The sequence below is a fragment of the Vombatus ursinus genome, unplaced genomic scaffold (genome assembly GCF_900497805.2).
Source record: "Vombatus ursinus unplaced genomic scaffold, bare-nosed wombat genome assembly UNPS02000481.1, whole genome shotgun sequence".
Taxonomy (NCBI): Eukaryota; Metazoa; Chordata; class Mammalia; order Diprotodontia; family Vombatidae; genus Vombatus; species Vombatus ursinus.
The window spans coordinates 357,132-384,280 of NW_020940259.1; the positions used below are offsets into that span (position 1 = coordinate 357,132).

Consider the following 27,149-nt stretch of genomic DNA (forward strand, 5'->3'; position numbering starts at 1 on the left):
GTTGAGACTGGCTCACATATTCATAGTTGTAGTTTAATATTAATAAATCAGATTAGCCAAAGATCACAAGCAGTCCACTGCCCTTCTTTCAAGGCAAGGGACAAAATGTTATAAAGTACCCAGTATATCTTCCCTAGAAGGGAAAACTGACTTATTTAGAGGCACCAGTTTTAGATAAGGGTGGTGATCCTTGATACTTTAAAACTTGTATCCTAGTTCACATTTCTATTTACACTATATCTTTTATGGCCACATTATACACTACTGAAAATTTCATATTCTGAAGTTACATTACACTACTTAATTAGTCCTCCTTCTAGTTCTTGAGGGAATACTATTCTTTACTATTGAGGTTCTAGGCTCTCCTTAGTTTTATGTTAAAAAAATATGGATAAGGACTAGATTTGTGGTTTCATTAGTATAGAGAACTCCTAGGTATGGAAGGTCCCTCTACAAATACAGGTCAACACCTCCTCTGCTACTTAGAGTCTCACAGAATGGGTTAGAGCACTAAGAAATGAAGTGAGTTGCTCAGGGTCACACAGTATATATATTTCCAAAGTTGGACTTGAACTCAGGTATTCTTAGAGCACATGATCTCCAACACATTGGGAGGATCTTCTATGAAAGATTTGTCAGAAAACATGCCTAATAATAACACAGGGTGAAAAATTATGTAGGGGTGAGAATAAACACTGATGAAAGACAGTGATGGAATTCTTATCAATGAAGCAAACCATGAACACATACAAGGATTGAAGTATAAAGATGACTCTTAGAGAAGATGTCCTCTTATACTAAAGAAATAAGGTTCTCTGCTTTTACTTAACATGGCCTAAATATTAAAAAAAAAAAAAACAAATAAGTACTTTAAAAGTATCAAAATACTACTGAATTCCAGTTTCTTATCAATAAAAGTTTGAATAAATATAAGTTGAATCCCCCTAAAGAATGAAGGCCTTGTGGTCAAATAATAACTAGAGTTTCATTTTGACAATGGAAGTCACACTTCTAAAAAGAATAAGAACACACAATATAGGAAGGCTGTTTGATTTCATTAGCCTTGGTGTGGGAAGACCCAACAGCAATTCAAATAGCAATTGAGAGGGAGAGAGAGAGGGAGAGACAGAGGGAGAGAGGAAGGGAGGGAAGAAGGGAGGGAGGAGGCAGGGGGAGAGAGGGAGAGAGGGAGAGAGAGAGAGTTGGGTAAGCTTTGTAGAGATTCAATGACTTGCTCTGTGTTACACAGCTACTGTCAGAGCTATTTTAGCCCAGACTTTCCAGTCTCCAAGCACAGTACCCTAGCTACTTTATACACTTTGTTGTGCTGCTGTATCAAAGTAAAGCAAAACAGAAAAAAAGCAAACCCATAAATACAATTTTACAACTTGCCTGGTCTGTAACAACCTCCCCTTCCCCGATATAATACTCTGTTCTACATTTCTCTAAAGCCCTTATCTGGTAATATTGTGTATTATAGTTATGGCATTTGTGTTTTACTCCCCCCCCCCCCACATTATCTAAGTTTTAACCTGCCCCCCCCACACACCTCAGAACACAGTGGGCATGTAATAAATGCATTTGTATTCATGTTAAATGAGCAAAAGTAAGGATTAATAATTATCAACAACAAAAACATTAATGCCTTGCCATTATCAGTAAAGGCTCTGGGTGCCGCTATTCTACCAAGGACTGAAAACAGATAACCAAGAGATACTCTGCAGGGTTATGCTGGATAGAACAGGATTGACCTTAAACAATACAATTTGAACGTGAAGGAACAATCTCAGTAACTGGAGTGGGCTCAGACCCTAATTCCAGAGATCAGCCCTGGGGATATAGGAACGAAAACAAAAGCGGAAAAATAAAAGCATATCTTCGAAAGAACAGGAGGTGGCACATCCTGAAGATAACAATGGGAGCTCGACAGAGGCTCCGAGACTGCAAGGGGCAAGTCCTGCTTTGCTTTCTCTTGGGGACGCTGTGGGAGGCTGGTTCTGGACAGATCCGCTATTCGGTTCCCGAGGAGATGGACAAGGGCTCTTTTGTGGGCGACCTCTCAAAGGACCTGGGGCTGGAGCCACAAGAACTGTCCGAGCGCGGAGCTCGCATTGTCTCAGGAGGTAAGAAGCAGCATTTCACTCTGAATTTACAAAACGGTCATTTATATGTCAGTGAGAAAATAGATAGAGAGAGCATGTGTGGACAAATCTCTCAGTGTCTGATGACTCTCCAGGTTCTCATGGAGGAGCCAGTAAAGTTGGTACATGCAGAAGTGGAAATCTTAGATATAAATGATAATTCGCCCACCTTCCCTGTGGAGGAAATTTTGCTAGAGATCAGAGAAATAACCACTCCAGGGGCCCGCTTTCATCTCCAGGATGCCCAGGATCCCGACATAGGCAACAATTCTCTCCAGAATTACCTCCTTGGCCGCAGCACACATTTCAGCCTCAATGTGCAGACGAAAGCTGGTGGTACCAAATATGCTGAGCTGGTATTGGAAAAAGCTCTGGACCGGGAGGAGCAAGCTGAGCATCAGCTCCTCCTCATAGCCACTGACGGCGGGGATCCGGCGAGAACCGGAGAAACCCAGATTCGGATCCGGGTGTTAGATGTGAATGACAATGCGCCCAGGTTTCAGCGCTCTCTCTATGAGGTGAGCGTGCCTGAGGATGTGCAAACGGGCACAGCGGTGGTCAAGGTGCAGGCCACGGACCGTGACGAAGGTTCCAACGCCGAGATAACTTATTCGCTAATAAAACTCTCTGAGGCCTCTTCCCTGCTGTTCCAAATCGGACCCACGAGTGGAGAGCTCAAAATAGTAGGAAGCCTGGATTTCGAGGCGGATCAGTTGCATGAGCTGGAAGTGCAGGCCATAGACGGAGGAGGACTTTCTGCATTGGCCCACATTTTACTTCGAGTGACAGATGTTAATGACAACCCCCCGGAAATCACCATCACTTCCCTCTTCAGTCCAGTCCCAGAAGACTCTCCACTTGGGACTATAATTGCCCTTTTTAACGTCCATGACAGAGATTCTGCAGAAAATGGTCGGATCCGGTGTGCTATTTCCAGACAAGTTCCTTTCGAGATTTCAAGTTCATTTGATAACTATTACAGTTTGATATCAATTGAAATACTGGACAGGGAGCGAATTCTGGGCTACAATATCACTATCACTGCGGAAGACAGAGGGGATCCACCCCTGACTTCTTACCAAGTGATACAACTGCAGGTGTCAGATAAAAATGATAATCCCCCAGTATTCCACCAAAGTCACTATTTAGCTTATGTAATGGAAAACAATTTACCTGGAGCTACAATATCTTCTCCCAAGGCAAGTGATGCAGACAGCGAAGATAATGCTAGAGTCACTTATTCAATTGCCAACGAGACTTTCCAGGGATCGCCACTCTCTTCCTATATTTCCATCAATTCTGAGACTGGTGTCCTCTATGCTCTGCGCTCCTTCGACTATGAACAATTCAGGCAGCTACAGCTGAGAGTGACAGCCAGAGACTCTGGGGACCCTCCTCTCAGCAGCAATGTGACCCTTACTCTGTTCATCCTGGATCAGAATGACAATGCCCCAGAAATCCTGTATCCTGCTTTCCCTACAGATGGTTCTAGTGGGGTGGAGCTGGCCCCCCGCGCTGCAGAGCCAGGCTACCTGGTGACCAAGGTGGTAGCAGTGGATGGAGACTCAGGCCAGAATGCCTGGCTGTCCTACCGTCTACTGAAGTCCACAGAGCCTGGGCTATTCTCAGTGGGATTGCACACGGGTGAGATAACGACTACCCGGGCTTTCCTGGGTAAAGACTCCATCAAGCAAACTCTGGTAGTAGCTGTCACAGACAACGGGGAGCCTCCTCTCTCTGCCACTATCAGTATTACAGTTGCAGTGGCTGATAGTATCCCTGAGATCCTTTCAGATCTCAGCAACCTAATGACCCCTGAATTTCCAAATGACTCCAATCTCACATTCTACCTGGTCATCGCAGTAGCTGCAGTATCCTGCCTATTCTTTTCTTTCATTATCCTGTTATTGGCACTCCGGCTTCGAAGGCGGCATATGGAGCTCGGATCAGCAAGTACCCATCTGGAAAGTGTTCAAGTCTCTCGGTTCCTGGGCATAGATGGAGTACAAGCATTTCTCCAGACTTATTCACATGAGGTTTCCTCTACCATTGACTCTCGGAAGAGCCATTTAAAATTTTCAGCAAGTAATTCACAGGAATTTACCAGTAAGCAAGGATCTGATCAAAGAGAATCTATTATGTCTTGGGATGCCTGCAACAAAGCAAATGAAGAGCAAGCCTTCATTAAGGTGGGAATCTTCTTTTACAATTTTAATTTTTGGAATTTTAATATATTAGCATGTTTCTCCATCAGTGTGAAAGTATTCTCTTATGAAGATGATATGTTCCATAGATCTATGTGTTTAATTTAATCGTGAAATAGTTTAAATGGGGGCATTTGTGAAGAAACCATGACAATGGTCTTCATCATGTATCACTTATGTCTCTGCTTTAGAATTTTAGTGTACAGTGAAGGTATTTTTAGATAGATATAAATCTTTTACTTCTTTATGACACAAGTTAGGCATTAAAAAGGGAGAAATTATTAAAGGAAAATTATGAAGACAAGATTTGGCAAAATTTGTTTCTAGGGTGACAACATCATACTCAACAATCATTTACTCAAGTACCACTATGATAACAATAATTACAAGCATAGGTTTATATTTGTTTTACATCTGTGATAGCATTTGGTGATCATTCTCTGAGGTAGACAATGTGCTATCAGCCCCATTTTTAAAGAAGCACAATTCACATTTATATAACATTTTAAGGTTTACAAAGCACTTTCCACATAACTATGTGAGGTAGGTAGTAGTGCGCAACAATGCTACCATTTTATAAATGGGAAAATGGAAGCTTCCAACATTAAAATTTATCCTATATAGTTATACATCTAGTATGTGGCAGAGACTGGATTCTAACCCCAGATCTTCAGATCTCATTGGGTACTCTCTACAAGAGGACTGCTAGGTACTGAATATCCAGAAACATCTAAAATATTGCAACAATGAAGTCCCCAAAACATTCATTCTTCATACATATAAGCTGGTCTTAGATCCTCAATCCTGACATATTCTGCATGCCGTGATCTCTCAAAATCAGCAAGAGTCTTGAGATATTGAATACACCTAGTGGCCAAAAGGGCACCCTGGTCCATTGACTCCACACTTGGAGGGTGGACACTCAGTCTGATTGTCATTATCAAATTGAATCACTGGGAGTATAGCTACCAAATTTAATGTAAGAAAAGGAGATAATAGAGAGCCTTTTTACTTTTTGTCACAAAATTATGATGAAGAATACTTAAATATATCTGGCAAAGCTGAGTTTTCTGATCTACAATTTTAGTACTTTTTAGTTTAATGTGAAGAATAGGCCCCAATGAGGGGGAAAGGATTTTTTGGAAACAGTTGGTTTCCTATATTGGCAAGCTTGATAAGATGTCTGTCAAAAAGGCTGATTCCTTCTATTCACTCACCACCATACTGATCTCAAGTTGCTAGGATTGTGCCAGCCATGAAACTTTTGAGCCACCACATCTTTGACTGCAGCTTTTATCAATGAGAAAACATAGTTCAGTACTAGAAAGTCTCAAGTGAATGTCCCACTGTCAGAACAGGCATTCATAGGAGAAACTGAAGGAGATGAACCATGATTCAATGATTTGAAAATAAACTATCTTAACTTTCATTGTACTAACCAAAAACTACTATCGACCTGATTAAGATTAAACAATGAACATTGTAGCCTCTCTTTAAGTTCAATATTTTCTCCTTTTTTCTCCTTCTATCTTCTTACTCTGCACCTGCATTGCTGCACAAAAGGATGGGTTACTGAGTGGTGCAGGTTAAGTGAAAGGTATCATATTTTCTTTATTTTTGATAGGAATGTTTCCTATGTCCAGGAGGGACCTCTTTCTCAAGAAAGAGACTCACATATGAAGTTCATACATTATAAATAATAATTATAATAATAACAATTATTATTACTGTTATGTAGCTAACATTTTTATATAGCTCTTACAATGTGCCAGGCATTGTGGCAAGTGCTTTACAAATATTATTGTATTTGATCCTCACAACAGTTCTGGAAGGTAGATGCAATTATTATGCTCACTTTACAGATATAGAAACTGAGGTTAAGTGACTTGCTCAAAGTCAAGCTAGTAGTGATCTGAAGCCAGATTTGAATTCAGATCTTTCTCCAGGCCCTGTGCTAATCCACTGCACCACATAGTTGCTTAGACTGCAACACTTAAAATCAGTCTCAGGGTATACAACATTAAAGATATCCCAAATATTGAAGGTTTAGAATAGTCTAAGATCTGTGTCAGAGATGAACAATTGTTGTATCTCCTTGCTTTGGAGAATTTGTTATTCATTCCACCCCATTGTTATATACTACCTAGAAATCAAGGTCATTTGAAAAGATAAAGGTGGAAATTTTTTCATGGGAAAGTTTTCAACAGGCAATTTAAATGAAGATCTGTAAAATGGGTGGTGCTGTTTTGAATATTCATTACTAACTTTGTCTTTGTAATGTAAAGAATCAAATCAGTCACACAACATAGAAAAGATTATACATTTTGTGTTTAAAGGACTTCATTGAATTCGACGATTCTGATACACCATTAACAAATGCATATTCAGTCCTTTAGGGATCTCCAATTCTTATGGTATGCTTTCACATACACATTTGATTGTGTTGTTGTTCAGTCATTTAGTCATGTCCAACTCTTCATCACCCTGGGGACCATAGAACATCAATAATGTCCATGGGGTTTTCTTGGCAAAGATACTGGAGTGATTTGTCATCTCCTTTTCCAGGGGATTAAGGCAAACAAAGGTTGAGGTGACTTGCCCAGAGCTAGTGAATGTCTGAGGCCCCAGATTTGAAGTCAGGTCTTCCTGACTCCAGGCCCAGTGCTTTATTCACTGAACTATTTAGCTTTCTCCACACATATGGTTTAACTTCCTGGTAACTTAGTAGATGGTCTTTGTGAATCTGACGTGGCCAAAAATCACCCTTGAAGCCAGCCTGATGCTAAGTCTCTCTGAACTTAACTAGATTGGGCCTCAGACATCCACTCCATCACCAGTCTTTCCAACTTGGTAAAACCCAGTAAAATTTTCAGAGCATTTAAGAAGCCCAAGATCATCTTTCTCTACACTATGTTGGTGGAGTAGAATAAAACTTTAAAAAGAATAAAGCATCTTAAAGATTAAGGTGGATGATTTTATGCCTATTATTTATTAAGAATCTCACAATTTCTAACATGCAGAACAAATTGTTATATGTGAAATGTTTTCAGAAATGGATGAAATTATGGCTATACACTCTGGGTTTTGCTGTTTACTGATGAGGAAGAAGAATGAATCAAGACCAAAATCAACTTTCTTCACTAAGATGGCATCAAATAAAAGGCAGAACAGTTCCCAAGGAATTAAATTAAGTAAATCTAAAGTCACTTATTAAGTGTTTTCTGTATGCCAGGAATGAGACAGAAATGGTCAGAAGAAATAATTTACCTGTGTCTCCTCTCAGTCAGGAATATATAACAAATGGAAAACAGAAGAATCATGGTAAGAGAGCTGTTCTCCCTCCATCTCGTTAATTACATAACGATTCAGATTTTAAAATAGATCTTCAAAGTGGGAAAGTTAATGTGAAAGCAGCTTAGATTTGAAGATGAATTATAAGTATTACAAGTCCAAGCTAAAAACATCAGTGAGTTGTTGTCGAAGTCTGACTTTCTTAAATAAGCAATGAGAAAGTCTTAGTTTCATATGCCATCTTCTTTTTTCTGTTCTTAGTGTGTAGAAATCTTCACTCATTTTCTGGCATTTGCTGGTATTTGTCAAATTCAGAATAACAAAAATAATTTTAAAATAAGCGACTGATAAGAAAAAGAGAGAAATTGTGAAAGATAAATTAGTTTATGTAAAACTTGGTATGCAGCCCATTAAACAGGATCTAGAGAGAATTTAAGGTTGAAACTTGGAGTACAATGATCATTTAAAGACTGAAAGGGATCTGTTAATATTTGTATGTAACAAATTATTTTTTACATCAATGACAATGGAACCACCACATTTGGGCATCACCATATGAAAAAGTCAAAATGGCACTACAGAAAATAATTGGCAGAACATCTGGGCTAGAAGAAGCAATCACAGTGGAGATCTGTTTCAATGTATCTAGAAGAGTAGAACACACCAAACAATTGGGAAAAAATCACTTATATTATGACTACTGAAAATAGTCTAAAAGATATCAGATTCTACTGACCCAGAAACCTATATGTGTATGTCCACACACAAACATATACATATAAATGCACACACACATATGTGAAGATACTGAACTACTAGAAAATGATATTGTTTTTATGATCATCAAGAATAATTGCTCTAGGGACAGCTAGATGGCCCAGTGAATAGAGAACTCTGGCCTTGGAATCAGGAGGACCTGAGTTCAAATCCAGCCTCAGATGCTTAACATTTACTAGCTGTGTGACCCTGGGAAAGTCACAACCCATTGCCTAAAAAAAAAAAAGAATAAGAATTGGTCTAAAGGCCATCACTCTCTACTGACTCAGATATCTACACCTACGTATATACATGTAAATAGACATATATAAAAATGTGGATATATGTATATATCCATGGAGGATATCTTGGCATAGTAGATAGAGAACCAGTCTCAGAGACATGCTGGTTGTGTGGGCCTGAGCAAATCATTTAACCTCAGTGTTCCAGGCAGCTCTGTAAGAAAAGAAAGTGCCAACCTACAAAGTTAGAGAAAATTCCTTCTCTTGGGATTTACCTATATCAGTGAAATCTCAGGCCCAGTCCCTATCAATATGTGTTGCACAATATATATTATACATTAAATATGTATATGTTAATTATTATATTTTATTGATAAATTTTTTTCTTTGGGCACAATAATCACTTATAATAATCACTTTCTACTCTTATAGTCTACAATGTCTTAATATGAATGAAGAAAGTGCATTATAACAAGGAATCCAGCATTGATCATTGTATTTGACCTAAAATCTTTTGCCTTTTAGGGTGAATAAGTAAACTTTTTCAAATGATATTTCCACAATAGACTGCATTTTTACAAGTCATACAATTTCCTAAAAGATGATCATAACATTTATTTAACATTTATTGACATAATTTGATTTGATAGAGTAAAATGCATCCTTAAAGATTTCTTTCTCAAAGACCAAGCTTTAAACCCATTTCACTCTGAATTTCTTGGATTGGGGTCCCTGCCCAAGCACCACTTAATGCTTATTTTTTGGGACCTCCTGGCTCAGAGTGAATGTAAATAGTAACTGTTTATCTTTTGGCCAGTAACCCTGACAGTCTTTCCCTCCCAATTTGATTTTTTTTTAAAGGGGCCATCCCTTGACTTACTTCTTAAAGAGGCCTATTCACCAAATGGGCATTACATCAGTGAGAACCTGAAAAGACCTTAGCTTAAAAGGTCCAGGGTCTCCCATTGCAACCTGGGCCATCTCCGGCCATCCTAATGAATATCTGGCCACTGGACCCAGATGGCTCTAGAGGAGAAAGTGAGGCTGGTGACCTTGCACAGCCCTCCCTCACTCAAATGAAAGTCAATCACAAGTCATGTCATCATCTCCCTGATGTCATAGTCCTCTTCAAGAACAAAAGACAAACACAACAACTTCAAATATTTCCCATGCATATGATAAGATCATGCAATATTGCTAGATAGAAGAAACATCAGAAATAACTTTGTTTAATGATTTTTTTGGTCATGGAACAGCAAGGCGTAAGCTTAACAGAGACATTTGCTATTGTCAGAGAAGGTGTCCAGAACCCAGCTGGAAAAATTATTTCCTAATGATGATTAGGTAATTCAGGAGCAATTATTTCCATATGGCATTGTGTCAACTGAATCAAACACTGATGTATTGAGTGATCTCCCAAATAAAATCCAAAATTATTATTTTTAATTCAAATTATTAAAAAATTGGCCAAACTATTCATACAGGGAAAACTTAAAGGATGAAAAATTCCCATTGTTCAGATGATAATATTCAGTTGGATGAATTGGATGAACAGCCCATGGAACTAGTTTAACATAATGTATATCTTGGGTAATAATAATTAAAACATTACCTTACACTGACATAGTGTTCCAAAGTTTGCAAAAATAATTTATGTATGTTATCATATTTGATAGACAATGACTGAACCTTGAATTAAATTGGAGAAAGGAAGCAAGTTGGAGTGCATCTGAGAAACCCCAGTGAATAAAATTCCATCTCTGAATAAAATTTCATCTTTTTAATCTCAATATTCTTCCAGTGATACTATTTAACTGCAAATCGTGGAGTAGTTAAAATTTCAGGTTACCAAATGGTTAATGAATAGAGACATTATAAATAAGCTAAAGCATATTTTGAATGATGAGTTGTATTCATAAAGTATTATGAAAGAGGCCGTCAAAAATATGTAATGTCAAGAAAGGAGATAAATTGTTCAAATAGAAGAGTTAAAGATAATATATGCACAGTCATCATATAGGATTGGGTTCCACATAATATCAAGCAATGAGAAGAAGGCCCTTAGTGTGGTGGATGGATCATCTGAAGACCCTTTACTAGATTAAACAAACAGGATTAGAATGCATTTATGCCTTTAAATCTACTACATCAGTGAGATCATGGATATGCTAAGTACTAAAGTAAATCAACAGATGTTTGACCAGGAGACACAATTTTAGTATAACCACATCATTTCTGCCTGGCATTTCAGATCTCTCACACAATCTTCCACCAAAACTCGGCATGTTTTTATTTTTTTAATTTGTTTTTGCATTATTTATATTTATTAATATATTCCTTGACTCTCCTCTACCCATCAATCAATCACTTGTAATAAATAATAATGAGAGAGACAGAGATCAACCGAGTCTAACAGGATATAGAAGATTACACAAATATAAGACACATACATCCTTTCCAGCTCTGCAAAGAAGAGAGTAAAATATAATTCAAAACAATTTTGAGGTTTGATCTCACACTAAGCAAATATAATAAATACATGAATAAGTGGTGGAGAGGTTATGGAAATATAGGCACACTGATACACTGTTAGTAGAGCTATGAAATTTGTTTAAACAGTATGAAAAGCAATTTTGAATTATTATTAAAAAAGTGAGTAAAATATTCAAAATTATTGACCCAGAGACCCTACTGTTGCTCTTATGCCCCAAGGAGATCAAATATAAAAAAAGAATGTCCCACATAAAACAAAATATTTATAATGTCTTTCTTGTAGTAGCAAAGAACTGAAAACAAATTAGATACTCATCAATTGGTAAATAGATAAATAAATTGTGGCACATTAATAACAAAATAGTGTTGTCCCATAAGAAATAACAAATATGAAGATTAAAGAAAGACTGAATACATATATAAACTGATGCAAAATTTGTCAAACAGAACAAAGAAAACAATATACAAAATGACTACAACCATGTACATGATAGAAAAAATAAAATCAAAATTCTGTGTAATTATAATGACCAAGCTCAGCCCTGAAGAAGCAGTATAAGAATGAAACTCCCCTCATTCTTTGAAGAGATGGGGACAAACCTGAATATATTATTGAATTCTGTTGATGGTAGTTTTACTGAGCTGTTTTTTTCTTTCTCCTTCTTCATTCTTTGTGATATAGAATTTTTCCCCTCTGAGAAAAGAAGAGAAGGGTTATATTGCTAAATAAAAGTGAGGGAAGAATATGTCTGTAAAACATTTAAAGAAAAAATACAGCAAAAAGGTGGTGGTGGTGGAGGACTGGGTATATTTCTTTCAGATGAAAAAAATAACCCATCCATTTTATTTCTGAAGTATCTACAATTTCATTGAAGAGCAATAATGCTAATGATGATAAAAATGCTCAAATCACTTACTCCAGTGGGGGTGACAGAAGGAAGCACCTCTCCTATTTTTCCATCAAGCTTCAGTTCTAAGTCCTTTACTTTCTGAGTTTCTTCCATTACTAAAAGTTCTAGGCCTTGAAATGGTGAGTAAAAGTCTCAAAGCCTAAGGACATTTCTCTGAGTATCAATGAGTCTGTTCCACCTGTAATAAAAATTACAGTACTTGGAAGTTCTGCCCCTTCCTTTCCCTATAGATTGAGCCAGTCTCATGAATTTCAAAGCTAGGTTGCCTGGTAGCAAATATGGTGACCCTAGAACACAACTAGTCAGAATGCTTAACTGTCCCACTATCTACTCAAGGCCATTGAACTAGAATTCTTCTTGGTAGATCTGCAAAGAGGTTAGGTTGTAAGAGCAAGGATACCCTGAAGCAGAGTTTTCCCTAGACAAAGGAAAGCTCTTTTTGCCATCATCATCTGTCATTGCCAACAAAATTCCCTGGGGTCTTGCCCATCTCAGCAGCCTGATTGAATATATTATTTTATTAACAGAGAAAACTCTCAGTGTTGGAACTTCCTCCACCCATGGAAATTACATCCACTTTATAATTCACTGGATTATTCTTAGGTATTTGCCTAAGGACATATAGAGGTTAAATGACTTGTCCAGAGCCACATAGACAGATTTGGACTCTGGTCTTATTGACTAAAATACTCAAACTATATCCTCTAATTGAAGCTACCTTTCCTTGATCTCAGAAATCTAGTTGGTTAATGGTCACATGTTCATTCATCACTGAGATCTGGGAGGGGCTGGAGTTGTTTTTATGATTTAGATAAGGGCAATCCTTATATAATAAATTATACTACTGCTTTCTATGAGATTTGCCTTTGTGTTTAACCAATGAGATCTATTAGATAATGAAATATGAAAGTATTTATGGCAGTAGCATTGTAAAATAATGCCTGGAGCCTAGGGCAATGAAGGCTGAAAAAAGATACAAAGACAATACAGAGAGAAGATACATAAAATTTTAAATCCATGAGGGATACAAACAAGAAAAATATGAGCTCGGTTACCACATTGAAGAATATAGTAAGTTGACCAAATTTTATTAAGCCCTTACTGTATTCAAGGCATTATAATAAGTTTTGAGCATTTGAAGAAAGGCAAAAAAAAAAAATTCCCTGCCCTCAAGGAGCTTACATGCTAATGAAGAGAGGAAATTCAGATAACTATGCACTTAAGAGATATACACAACGTAAATAAAAGGTAATCTCTGTGAGAAGACACTAGAGGGGAGGGGCTGTGAGGGGAGGGAATACTATGAAAGGGCTCCTGGAGAAGATGGCATTTGGGCTAATTCTTGAATGCTCAAGGAAGCCAGGAGTTTGAGGTGAGGAAAGAGGGCATTTCCAGGCATGGGTGACATTCCATTAAAAGTCTTGGAATGTACAGCAAGGAAGTCAATATAGCTAGTTCGTAGATTATGTGGAGGTGTAAAGGGAGAAGGTTGCAAAGGGCTTTAAATGCTAAATATGGTATTTTACATTTGATCATGTGGATAATATGGGGCCAGTGATGTTTTTTAAAGAGATATGATATGATCTGAATTGTAGGAAAATCCTTCTGGCAACTGGATTGAAGTGGGAAAGAGGTTTGAGGCAGAGATGACAAGCAGAAGGCTATAACAATAGTCCTTGAATGAATTTCTGAGGCCTGCACCAATGTGGCTGCTATGTGAGTGGGAAGAAAGGAACCTTGTGAAAATAGACATAAGAGTTGACAACAAATTGTATATATGGGTTGAACTTGAATAAGGACTAAAGAATGGCCTCGTGAACTTCATGAGTGGAACTGAAGATGTGAGTGTGAGTGACTGGGAAGATAGTGTTATCCTTGATACCAGATGGGAGGGTTTGGGGGAAGGATAATAAATTTTGTGTTGGATATTTTGACTTTAAAATGTTTATGAAAATCTCAAGATTTTAAAAGCACAACTAGTGATATAGGGTGGAAATTCAAGAGAAAAAATGGGCCTTGACATAGAGTTGTGGGCATCATCTTCATAAAGATGATCAGTGAATCCATGGGAACTGAGGAGATCAAACAAGATAATATAAATAGAGAAGAGAAGAGGGCCCAGCACAGAGCCTTGGGGGATGCCCAGGGTTAGTGAGCTTGATTTGGACAAAGATCCAGAAAAAAAAAATCTGAGAAGGAATAGTCAGCAAGACAAGTAGGAGGAAAACTAGGAGTAAGTAGTAACACAAAAGTCTAGAGGGAGAGATGTATTTAGAAGAAGAGGGTGATCAACTGTGTCAAAGGTTACAGATAGGTCAAGCAGGATGAGGATTGAGAAAATAGTCAAATCTAATAATTTACTCTAATTGGTAACTTGAGAGAGAGCAGTTTCATTTTAATTGGTTCTAATTCTAAATATCTATGTGACATGAAGCAAGTCATTTATTGTCTGAGTCTCATTTTCCTTTTTTCCTCATTTTCCTGTTAAATAAATTAGATTAGAAAATTATTAAGATCCCTTCTAGCTCTAATATTCTTTAATTTTAAGAAGTGTTATCTCACACAAAGGATAATTTAATGAACCCATGGAATTTGCTAATTCAGGATGTTGAACCAGTTTAAAAATGTAAGCAATAAATAATTTAACCATGAATGGGGCTGCTAGGTGGCAAAGTTGATAGAGTGCCAGGCCTGGAATCAAGAAGACTGATCTTCCTGAGTTCAAATCTTGCCTCAGACACTTACTAGCTATGTGACCCTAGGCAAGTCACTTAACCCTGTTTGCCTCAGTTTCCTCATTTGTAAAATGAGCTGGAGAAAGAAATGGCAACCTTCTCCAGTATATCTGCCAAGAAAACCTTAAATGGGGTCATGAAGAGTATGAATGAAAATGATTAAAAGACAATAACAACAAATTCATGAATAATTTAGTCATGTGACATAGGGATGATTACATAAAGGCCTGATATTTTAAAGTAGATAAATCAACAAGTATTTATTTAGTGCCTACAATGTATCAGATGCTGAGTCCTGCAGATGCAAAGAGAAAAGGAAACAGTCCCTGTCATCCAGGAGCTTGTATTTCTCAAGAGAAAAATATGTACACACAGATATGAATACAAAATATATTCAAAGTAAATACAAAGTAATTAGAGAGGGGCATTAGCAGCTGGGGGATCAAGAAAGGCCTTATGTAGGAAGTGGGCCTTGAGCTAAAATTTGAAGAAAGCTACAGATTCAAAGAAGAGATGTGAGGAAGGAACATATACATTCCAAGTAAGAGGGAAGGGCATAGCCATGACATCAGAGATGGAATGTGATCTGGAGAAGGGGAATAAGGCTGGTTTGCCTGGATCCTAAAATGGGAGGGGAGTAATATTTAATAATCTGAAAAAGAGGGTTGGATTCAGGTTGGAAGGGTTATAATAGCCAAAAGAGGTTTGTTTGTTTGTTTGTTTGTTTTGTATTTGATCCTGGAACTTGTCAAGCATGGGAGTAATATGTGAGATCTGTGCTTTGGGACTATTACTTTGGCATCTTTGTGGAAGATGGATTGGAAAGAGGAGCGACTTGAACTAAGGAGAAAAATTAGGAAGCCTTTTCAACACTCCAAGTGATGTGGGCCTTAACTAGGGTTGTGGCCATGTGATTAGAGATAATAAATATTCCTTCTAGAGGACAGATAACAAAACACACTTCCTTCCTCTCAGTAGAAAGTTAGGGGTACTAGGAGTATCAGATGTTTTCATTTGTGTAGTACACCATCTAGGACTTTCTCCTCAACTTGATACTTGAATACAAAGTCCCTGGAGGCAATTCCTACTTAGTTTCAAAGATACCATTTGGGTCTTTACTCCTACAACTACATAGTCCAAGAGATGCTACCAATGTGCCAACTTTTTTTTTTGGCAATCAGGATTAAGTGACTTACTCAGGGTCACACAACTAGTGAGTGTCAGAGGCCAAATTTGAACTCAGGTGCTCCTGACTCTAGGACCAGTGCTCTATCCATTGTGCCATCTAGCTGCCCCAGTGCTTACTTTTAATAGTCAGCCAGCAGATACAATAACTTAAAACAAAGGCATGTACTAAGGTAGCATTGAAACTACAAACATTTCACCCACAAACCTGTGCCACACTCTCCCACAAATACACATAGTATAAGTGAAAAGAGTGAGAACAAACAGAATACAATTGCAGGGAGACAGGGTGGGAACAGAAGTGGTCATGGCAACTCACACCTTCAACTCTGTAGGCTCCTGATATCTCTTCTCTTCATATGACATACTTACGTTGCTCCCCACTGGATAGAGCATCTCTGTTGGGCTAGTTGCTCTGACAGATTCACTAAACCCACTTGTCTCTGAAACTCCACTCTCAATTGCCAGGATTAATTCTCTCTTGAGTCCATAGTTGGCATTTTTCTCTGTTCTTCCTTTAAGTTGCTTCCACTTTTTATCTCTGTTTCTCTGTCTCTTACTGTCTCCCTCTGGGTCTAGGATGAAGAGGCTCCCACTTGGCAAGCAGGACAATAGGAGAATCCCATCGGGACTAAAACTAAAATAAACAGCTTTGTGGGTTCTAACAAATTTGAAGCATTACTAATATTTACTTTAGTATCCTCAAATCACTAACTTTAGCACTAGTAATGCAACTTCTATTGACCCACCTGTATAGTATATACACATGTATATATGTATGTATATATAAGCATTAAATATGTATGATGACAAAGAAGCCTTTTAAGGCAACATACATGCACACATAAGCATTATATATATTATATGCACATGTAACAACTACATGTATGTCTATACATAATGCTTATATGAGTATATGTGTATTTTTTTTCTGTACATATATGTATGTGTATGTACATACATACACGTATATATGTGCGTGTGTGTCTTGAAAAGAAAAAGTCTCTTCCTTGGCAGAATCAGGCCTTTCCGAAAGAAACTGCCATATACAAATATATATAAATATGTATCCAGTGTTTAAAAAAAACGAATAGGCCTTCTAACTCTCATTCTTTTTCAGTCATTGCTAGTTTTCAAAGGGATGAATTATTTAGTCAAAATTATAATAAATAGCTTACTTTTAAACTTGTGAACACATTTTATAAACATTGAACACTAAAATGATAATTTTAATACAATTATAGATATAATACAATGTTGTGAAAATATTTAGTATATCAGCTAAGCTCTCAATCCAAAAATTACACCAGCATCATACATGACAATCTTCAGTTGACTTTCTTATCATTGATATTGTTCAATCACGAGAAAAATAACAGGAATCCTGCAGAGCACTCCTTTTATGGCACCATGGATAATAATAGCTAACATTCACATAACACTTACAGTGTGCCAGGCACTGTGCTAAGCACTTTACAAATATTATCACATTTAATCCTCACTACAGCCCTAGGAAGTAATTGCTATTTTTATTGCAATTTTACAGATGAGGAAACTGAGGCAAACAGAAGTTAAATGACTTACCCATAATCACAAAGCTTATAAGTTTCTGAGGCCAGAACTGAACTTAGATCTTCCTGACTCCAGACCTAACACTCTATCCACTGTGCCACTTAGCTGCCTAGTAAGATAGGAAAGAGGACATGTTGCCAGCTCACTGACTGAGCTATTAGAAAGATCTGCAGTTGCCTTGGTTTAGTTATCCATTCTTTTCAAGTCCTTTGGAGTATTAATCAGCAAAACTCTCATAATATTTAAAATGGAGACTACACAAAAGCAACAGGACTGAAGGGCATGAGTCCTGCTTTGATTTCTCCTGGGTACACTGAGAGACCAGAATCATGCAAGTCTGCTATTCAGTGCTCAAGGAGATGGGGAGGACTCTGTTATGGATGATATTACCAGGGTCTGGATCTGGAGCCCCTTATGCTGGTGGAACATGGAACACACATTGCATCCCAATGTAGGATCCAGTATTTCACTCTTAATGCTAAAAATGGTATTTTAGTTATGAATGAAAAGATTGCTGGAGGCCAGATACATGCAGATAACCCACACTGTCTTTTGAATTTGCAAATTATGACTAAAATTCAATGAAGTTTTGCCAAGCAGAGGTGGATATTCTGAACCTAATGATAATGCTCCCAGGTTCCACAGAATGAACATATTATTGAGAAAGGCCCTGCGTTCAAGGAGTTTACATTCTAATGACTAAAGACAACATATGAAACTGAAAAGTGCGGGATGGGAATGGAGAAAAAAGGCACACAAACAAGAGTCAGGAGTGGAGCCTGGAGAAGAGTTAAGAAGTGCATATGGCTATCCTGGACCCTTCTTTAAAATGGAAGTTCTGAGAGGAACTGGCCAATCAGAAGAAAAACCCACAGGAGCAGAAGAATTTTACAGGTTGAGAAATTTACCTAGGCATTGTGTAGACAGAGGTCTGAAGAATCAGGAGCAGTGCCCAAAGAGTCCAGTGAGACAACATAACCAGGATCCCAGTTTTGTCTGGGTGTGGCATGAGTTCCAAATGTAGAAATTGATTCCTCCCCATTCATCTCCTTAAATTATCACTCAGTAGTCTTATTCTCACTGGAAATACATGCATTGCCATGAGGAGGGTAAAATGCAGAGCTTCTCCTGGACAAGTCTTTGGATAAGGAACAAGATTATATATCATCTGATCTTTACTGCAAAGGGTGGAAGTAAACCCCAGAGGTTTAATACTGAGAAAATCCATGTTTCTGTTCTGGATTCTGGTGACAAAGCTCTTGTTTGTAACCAAACTTTATGAAGTCTAAATTATGGAAAAGTTGACACCCATTTCTGCAGTGTTGACCATGAAAGCTACTGAAGTTGATGATGAATGTTCATATGCAGAAATAATTCCCTCATAGAAGACACAAACATTTTAAAATTATTTTACATTGGATTCTCAAACTAGGAGGATAAAAGTGACTGGAAAAATTGACTTTGAAGAATCTCAAATCTATTCATTTGCCATTCAGTTGATTGACTACAGAGAATTCTCTTCCAAGTTCAGCTCCTTCTAGAAATCTTAGATAAAAATGATAACATTAATGATATTAAAATGGCTTCCTGTTCCTCTCAGTCCCAGAAGTCATTAGGACGGTAATCTCTCTCCTTAATGTAGAGAATAAATATTCAGGCAGCAATGTTTAAGTTGCCTGTTCCATCCCCAGTCACTTTCAAATCCAACTTCAGAAGTCCTTTGACAATTATTACAGTTTAATTACTGACAGTGTTTTGGACAAAGAACTAATCTAAGAGTACAATATAACCATAACAGCTATAGATCAGGGGAAACCCAGTCTCTCAGCAGCAAGTATAATATACTTCATAATTGTTCATAAAAGTGATAATGCACCTATATTTCTGGAGAAGTTTTATGTGGCCAAAGTCCCTGAAAATAATCCACAGGGAATAGCCATTTTTGTTCTGTGAAAGCAACAGATCCTGAATGGGAATAAAATGTCTGCATCATAAACTCCATTATAATTGACAATCTACCCCCTAGATGTCCCTCTCTCTTTATATGTCTCATCAACTCAGAGATTAATGTCTTGTATGTTCTACCTTCTTTTAATTATGGACAATTCAGGGAATTGAGGTTAAGAATGACAACCAGGAACTCTGAAGACCTCATTTCATTCACTGTTTAGAAATCCTCATGAGCTTTTCCAAAGCATTCATTATGTTCAGGTTTGCACTGTATATCTAACAGAAAAAAGTTATTAAAGAAAAAATGTTAAAGGGTAGTACTTAGTGAAATCTGAAATGCAACTACAAAGTCAGTAGGTAAAGAAAAAGAGCCAAGTCTTGGTCCTGATAGATTGACAGTAGAATTCTATAAAACTTGTGTTTTATTTTATTATCCATACTTCACAAATTATTCTCAAAAATTTAGAAAGTACTCTACAAGTATCCTTTTATGAGACAGATATAATCCTAATAACTAAACCAGAGAAAAACAAAACACAGAAGGAAAACTATAGCTTACTATCATCAATAATGCATTACAATATGCATAAAATATCTGGGAATTGACCTAGCAAAGTACAAAAACAAAAGACATATAGATGAAATTGCAACGTAGTCCTTAAAAAAAAATAAACAATTTAAATAGTAGGTGAAATATGCAGTGCTCATGGCTAGACTGTGCCAATATAGTAAAAGTGACAATACTACCAAAGTTAATTTATACTTTTAATGTAATGCCATGTCAATCAAATTGTCAAGGGAATACTTTGTTTTATTTTTATTTTAAGTTTTTAAAATTTATTTTCAGTTCCATATTTTCTTCCTCCATCCAATTTCTTCTTGACTCATTGAGAACATAAGAAATATGATACCCATTATACATATGAAATCATTCAAAACATTAGCCATGTTTGGGAAGAGAAGAGACAGAGGGGAATAGCAAGTGATATAAATGAAGTAAATTGCTTCAGTTTGCAATATGAGTCCATCATTTCTCTATCTGTAAGTGGATAGCAATTTTTTCATCATGAGTCCTTTTTATTGTCGTGGATCATAGAGTAGCTAAGTCTTTCACAGTTGGTTATATTTATAATATTGCTGTTACTATGTAAATTATTCTCCTGGTTCTGCTCACTTCACTTGGCATCAGTTCATATAAGTCTTCTCAGGTTTTTCTGAAACCCTCCCCTTTATCATTTCTAACAGCATAATTTTATTCCATCACAATCTTATGCCACAACCTCTGAAATCATTCTGCAATTGATTGGCATACTTTCAGTTTCCAATTCTTTGCTACCATAAAAAGAAATACTATAAATATTTATGTACATATGGATCCTTTTCTTTTTTCTTTGAGCTCTTTTGGGTATAGTAGCAGCAATGCTGGATCAAAGGGTATGCACAACTTTATAGTTCTTTGGGCATAGTTCCAAATTATTCTCCAGAATGGTCCAACAACAGGGCATGTGTATCTATTTTTCTACACCCCTTCAACATTTGTCATTTTCCTTCTCTGTCATGTTAGCCAATCTGATGGATGTGCAAAAGGTATCTCAGAGTTGCTTTAATATGCATTTCTCTAATTATTAGTGATTTGGAGCATTCTTTCATGTGGTTGCTTATAATTTGGATTTCTTCTTCTGAAAACTACCTGTTCATATCCTTTGACCATTTATCTATTGGGGAATAGCTCTTATTTTTACAAATTTGATTCAATTCCCTATATAGTTGAGAAATGAGACCTTTGTCAAAGAAAATTGCTGTAAAATTTTCCCCAGTTTCCTGCTTTGGGATTAATTATTAACACTGTAATAGTATATTAACCTTACCATCTACCATGGTTTAGGTAACATTCCATTCATCTATCTCTAGGATAGCTTTCAGGGTCCCACAAGGGGAGGACCTAAGGATTAGTAGTGACCCAGGGAGGTAAAGAAGGTAGGTGGTAGAAGAGTGTCCTAATATTACAAGCTCATTGACTGTCCTCTCTGTTCCCATATTCCACAGGCTATACGTAACCCTTTTGTTATTACTTCCTCCTTATTTTTCTAACCCATGTACTTATATTCACATGGATCCAAATGTGGAGAAGAGATAGTTTGATTTTCTCAGATGTTGCATCTTCTTAGGGAAAGGTTCTAGGCAAAAGTCTGGAATGTATGACTTCTTGAGGAAATTTTCAAGCTTCTGAATTCTATAACTTTATAATTAATAAAATGTTGAACAATCTATAGCCTGGCAGATGCAAGAAAAAGCAGTGAAATAAATAAATACCATGAATGAAACAAAGTATTTCATGCTAAATATAGAGAAATACTCAGCTCCATTGAGTTAGCAGAATATGAAGGGCCTCAATTTATTATTGCTGCCCTTCTTATTCTCAGAGAAAGAAAAGAGCATGCTTTCCTGTTGTCTATTTGAATTCAGCCAACCTTAATTGAATGCCTGTTGTGCTTAAGGCACTGGCTAAGTGAGGGGTAAGCAAAACAAGAACTAAATAGTCTCTTTACGAAAGGAACTCATAGAACTGCTGGAGGATGAAATATGTATGCTGTACATACACGGTATGTACGGAGATTACAAAGCTGTTGCATAAGTTATAGAGCACTAGAAGCCTAATATAGAGAATGGCACCTGAGTTGCCTGGAAAGGAAGCTAGAAATTCTAAGATGCAAGTGAGGTGAAGAGGAAGAGCATTCTAGAGAAGGAGTGCATTCCAGATGGCACAAATGGGATTGTTATTATTAAAACTCATTTTGATCATGGATGAAAACTGATTTTGTGGGAAATGTGTCCGTTTCGTTTACTATGTCTGATTGAGAGGATTTTGTAAAAGCCATAAAATGTTTTAAAATTTCCTTTAATGGGGTGGCTAGGTGGCGTAGTGGATAGAGAGTTCTAGCCTTGGAGTCAGGAGGACCTGAGTTCAAATCTGACCTCAGACACTTGACGCTTGCTGGCTGTGTGACCCTAGGCAAGTCACTTAACCCCGATAGCCTCACCAAAAAAGGGGAAAAAAATTCCTTTAATGACAAATATATATAATGCATAATCACCCTTTCCCTCCACCGAGCCCAAAAGAATTTACAGTCACTGAAATTCCTCAGAATCGTTTTTCACCGAATTGTGGGTGTTCCTCTTAAATTATCCAAGCCTTACTGGATTGCTAGATGTTTATTCCTTCCCCAGCGCTGTATACTTTCTGAGTCTGCGCCTCTGGGCGCCGCTCTTTGCTCGTGCCCAGCCAGACTTGGGTCGGAGCGAAGAGCCACTGTGTTCCATCTGGACGATTTACTGCGCAGTCTCAACGAACACATAATAGAGGAAAGCTGGGACTCATACATTCGGCTTGCCGCCTTCTCCCATTCGGCCCCAGAACCCAAGGATTCGCCATTTCCTGAAGAAAGGGGCCTCTCTTCTTTGACCCGTAAGCTCACACTCAAGTAAAGATTTGTAACGCAGCATCTGGGAACTTCCGAAACCTCGGCTGAAACGGAAGAGGGGTGGGGACAGCAGCGCTGGGCAGAGAGAAGAGACAATGAGGCCTCGGGTAACTGTTTCCTTTCTAGGATTCTTTGTTCTGCCAAGCGCTTTCCTAACACTTCAGTTACTCGATTCCCGAGGAGAGGGGGAAAGACTTGGTGGTGGGGAACCTCGTCAAAGATCAGGGGCTGGAGGCCCGGGACTTGCCGGCTCTGAAAACCAGGCTACTCTCCGGAGCCGAAAAGGAGTATTTTACTGTGAATGTAGAGAATGGCGGCCTTTATGTAAAGGAGAGATTAGACGGAGAGGAGATATGCGGAAAAACATCATCTTGCTTCTTAAATTTAGAAACTGGTCGAAAACCATTTTTATGTTTTCCACATGAATATGGAAATACAAGATACCAATGATTACTTTGCCTTTTTGAACCAAAATGACAAAAATATGGAAATAAAATCTGTAGTTCCATTTGGAAGATTTCCTCTAGAATCAGCTGAAGATCTAGATTTTAATGTCAATTCAGTCTAAAGTTACAGTCTTGATCCTCCTTAAACCTGCAGGGAGGTCCAGATGGCAGTAAACAATCAATATTAGTTCTCGAGAAGCCTTTGGACAGGGAAAAATAGAATATCCATTACTGTGGTGTCCGGGGGAGACCCAGCCCTAAACCGTACTGCTTAGATCAGGATCACAGTCGTGGACGCCAATGATAATCCCCTTGTCTTCAGCCAGGACGTCTACAGAGTCAGTCTGCAGGAGAACCTACCCCTGGGATCCTCAGTGCTGGGCCTGATGGCTATGGACCTGGACGAGGGAGTCCATGGAAGAATTTCATACCACTCTAAAAGTGTTCAAGAGACTTCACAACCCATTTTTACTCTCCATATTATTACTGAAGAAATGTTACTAAAAGGAAGATTATATTTCAAAGAGACCTATTAAACCTCTGGGTTTAATATACAAAGTAAAGGTGATAGAGGTCAGGTGGCTCACTGTAAAGTAACAATGAACCCCAAATCACCAATCATGTTCTGTGACCTATAACAGTTATATCTTTCATCAGTGCTCATGAAGAGAATTCAAAAAAAAAAAAAAAAAAAGGCCAAGTGGTTTATTATTTACAGGGACATTTTCCAGTGAAAATTGTTCCATTCACTAACACCTACTCATAACAGAGAGTACCTTAAATCGAGAAGAGATCCCAGGTTATAAGATCAACATGACTGCCACAAATAACGAAAAAGTCTCCTCTCTCCTCCAGCAAGACTCTCGCCCTGTACATCGATGAAGTAACGACAATCTCCCTGTTTTTCTCCAACCTTACCATGTTGCTTACGTCCCTGAGAACAATCCCTCTGGAGTCTGCAATCGAGAGTATCTCATCCTCTGACCTAGACCTGGAAGTGGAATGTCCCATTCTATCTTCAGCAGCGACCTGGTCCAGCTGCAACTGTCTTCTTGTGCATCTGTCAATGGCCACAGTGAGGGCATCTTTTTACAGCTCTCCAACTATGAACAAACAGGTCCGAACCTTCGTGACTCTACAGGCCATGATGCAGACTCCCCTTTTCTCAGCGCCAATGTTACTGCGCGAGATTTCATTGTGTACCGCGGTGACAACGCCCCTCTATCCGCCCCTGAGGCTTGATGATTCTGCCCTCTTAGACAAGATCCGTCGGGCAGTGGACTCAGACTGGCCTACAGCGAGCAGCAAGACGTAGATCCGGGAATCTTCAGCCTAGAGCTGCGAAAAGGCGAGGTCAGTATCTCCAGGGCTTTGACTGACCGAGATGCAGCTGGGCACCGCCTTCTGGTCTCTGTGCAGGATAGAGGCCAACCCTGTTTGTCCACTACAGTGTGTCTGCACTTGGTTTTTGCCGACAGCTTGCAGGAGGCGCCGCCTGAGATGAGAGGTGAGCCTTCAACTGCCTTGGACCCTCATTCTGAGCTGTAGTTTTACCTAGTTGTGGCACTGGCCCTAATCTCTTCATTGTTTCTAATCACTGAGACAATGGCTATAGCCCAGCACTTTCAGAGAGCCTGTCTAACTCCTATGTGATGAGCTGTTTCCCTGGACATCTTTGCTTCAGGGCTGCATCCAGAGTTCCTCCAAACCTCAGTGAAGGGACTTTACTTATTCCTACAATCTAAATATGGCCTCAGGTCTTGGAAAGACAGAATTTAACTTATTAAAATCAAAAGGTTGGAGCCAAGAAGTTGACAATCTCTTTTATATTGAGAAGCCACACCCACTATTTGTGCAGAACAATAACACTCCATGGCACGTACACCATTCAGAAGGTGAGCTCTGGATCTTTTTCTTTAAGAATTAGTGAAGTTATTGCTATAGCTTTTCTGTTTGGATTTTCAGAATTAGTAAATGAATCCAAATGTTTAACTTGGATTCATTTACTAATTCGTGAAAATACAAACATCTTAAATATTTTCAAAGAAAGCCCTGGCTACTATAGAACATTGTGAACTATCTCTTTGAGGCAAGTATTAACATTTCAAAAACTTTTGATAGGCGCTCGTTCTATATCTCCAATCATGTTATTCTATTAGGGGTGATTTTCTGATTTAAATTACACCTAGTAGTTGTTTTGCTTAGGAGGTAAGTCAGAACATATCAGAGCTCCCGGTTTCTACTCTGAACTATTCCTTCTTCTTAATGTTGATCCTTATGAAAGAGCTGGACCCATAGCGCCCTTCATTCTCTATATGCAGAGGTCTACAAGCTGGACTGTTGGACCTATGGGCTTCCAATTACTTGAGGAATTGTGAAATAGACATTTTAGATCACTAATCCTGTTTGCCTCAGTTTCCTTATCTGTAAAAATGAGCTGGAGAAGGAAATGGTAAGCCACTCCAGTATCTTTGCCAAGAAAACTCCAAATGAGGTCATGAAGAGGCCATGAGTTGGACACAACTGAAACACATGAACAACAACATCAATAAATTTTCCATCTGTACGTTACTTCAGTAACCATAGATCTACCCCATTAGCTCAGGAAACTCAGTTTCTTTACATGTTTTCCTTTCCCCCACTTGACAGTTACTTAATCAATTCTGTTGCAAATAAGCAAAGAATCTGGAACTATAGCAGCATGAGAGGAAATTCTGGTGAGTTCACTCCTGACAGAGTAAATTCCAACTCATCCTTGGTTTGTTAGAGAATCTTGGAGAGTTGCCTGAGGCTGATAGAGGTTGAATGGCTTGTCTAAGATCACACAGCTAGTAACCCTTGAAAGTGAAATTGAATAGAAGTTTCTTTTCTTATTCCATGCCTACACTGCCTCCCTCTCTCTCCCCCTCTCCTCCTCATCTCTGTCTCTCTGATCTCTTCCAAATAAAGGGTCTATAACCTATATTAATAAAAATGGATGTAAGGTTGGTCATGAATTTGGCAACAGTATATGTGTGTGTGTGTGTATTATATATATATATATTATATATATATATATATATGTAGCATTTGAAAAGAGCCATTGTGTTTAGCTCATGAAAATCAACCATTTTCTTCTGTCCTAAGGGACAGTTTGATTTATTATTTAGTGTTGACATGTGAAATGCTTACAGCTGAAAAGAAAATGAACTAGTCATGTAATAAGAACTAGGAAAAAACGGGATCTCAGATCTATAGTGGTACTCCTAGATACAGAAAGAAGAGAAAGGTCTCCAACAAGATAGTAGATCCAGGAAGAACAACTTAAGGGGGGAAAGTATCCACACTGATGAAATTAAGTATCCGCCGGAGCATACAGAAAGGTGTGCACTTCAATTCCATATTTACTTAACTTTTACTATATTCTAAGTGAATAAACATGTTGTATACCCTCCCTAATTTGAACAATAAATTTAAATCTAGATACAATTTGGGGGGAAAAATTCGAGGGGGTAGTTTGCAGTCACTGCACAGGCCTCTAGATGTCGCTGTTCACTAATAACCGACACCAATTCCAGAACATAGCCAACCAGCTCTCACAGCTCCTTAAGCCCAAAAATACTGCCAGATCAGAACGGCAAACACTCGGACTGCACTAACAGCCAGAACTCTCTGCTATGCAGATTTTCTGATGAATACCTATTGCTTCCGGCTCAGAGGAGGCAAGAATTGATTCAGACACTCCGGTGGAACCGGGACTAG

The 27,149-nt window shown here is 38.2% G+C and overlaps 1 protein-coding gene across 1 annotated transcript; it reads left to right on the forward strand.

The window, feature by feature from the left end:
- The first annotated feature begins 1,915 nt into the window (after positions 1 to 1,915).
- LOC114037784 (protocadherin gamma-A10-like) lies at positions 1,916 to 27,149 on the forward strand. Its single transcript, XM_027854782.1, has 8 exons — positions 1,916 to 4,330; positions 22,709 to 22,950; positions 22,982 to 23,069; positions 23,143 to 23,286; positions 23,684 to 23,818; positions 24,247 to 24,623; positions 24,668 to 24,915; positions 27,016 to 27,149. Exons 1-8 carry the CDS (start codon positions 1,916 to 1,918, stop codon positions 27,147 to 27,149), a joined length of 3,783 nt encoding a protein of 1,260 aa, XP_027710583.1.

Bases quoted from the DNA above. Each gene is read 5' to 3' on its own strand.
- LOC114037784 (XM_027854782.1), top strand. From the start codon at position 1,916: ATGGGAGCTCGACAGAGGCTCCGAGACTGCAAGGGGCAAGTCCTGCTT. The intron at 23,070-23,142 runs GTAACTGTTTCC...TCGATTCCCGAG, and splicing joins AAGAGACAATGAGGCCTCGG to GAGAGGGGGAAAGACTTGGT. The intron at 23,287-23,683 runs GTAAAGGAGAGA...CGTACTGCTTAG, and splicing joins TAGAGAATGGCGGCCTTTAT to ATCAGGATCACAGTCGTGGA.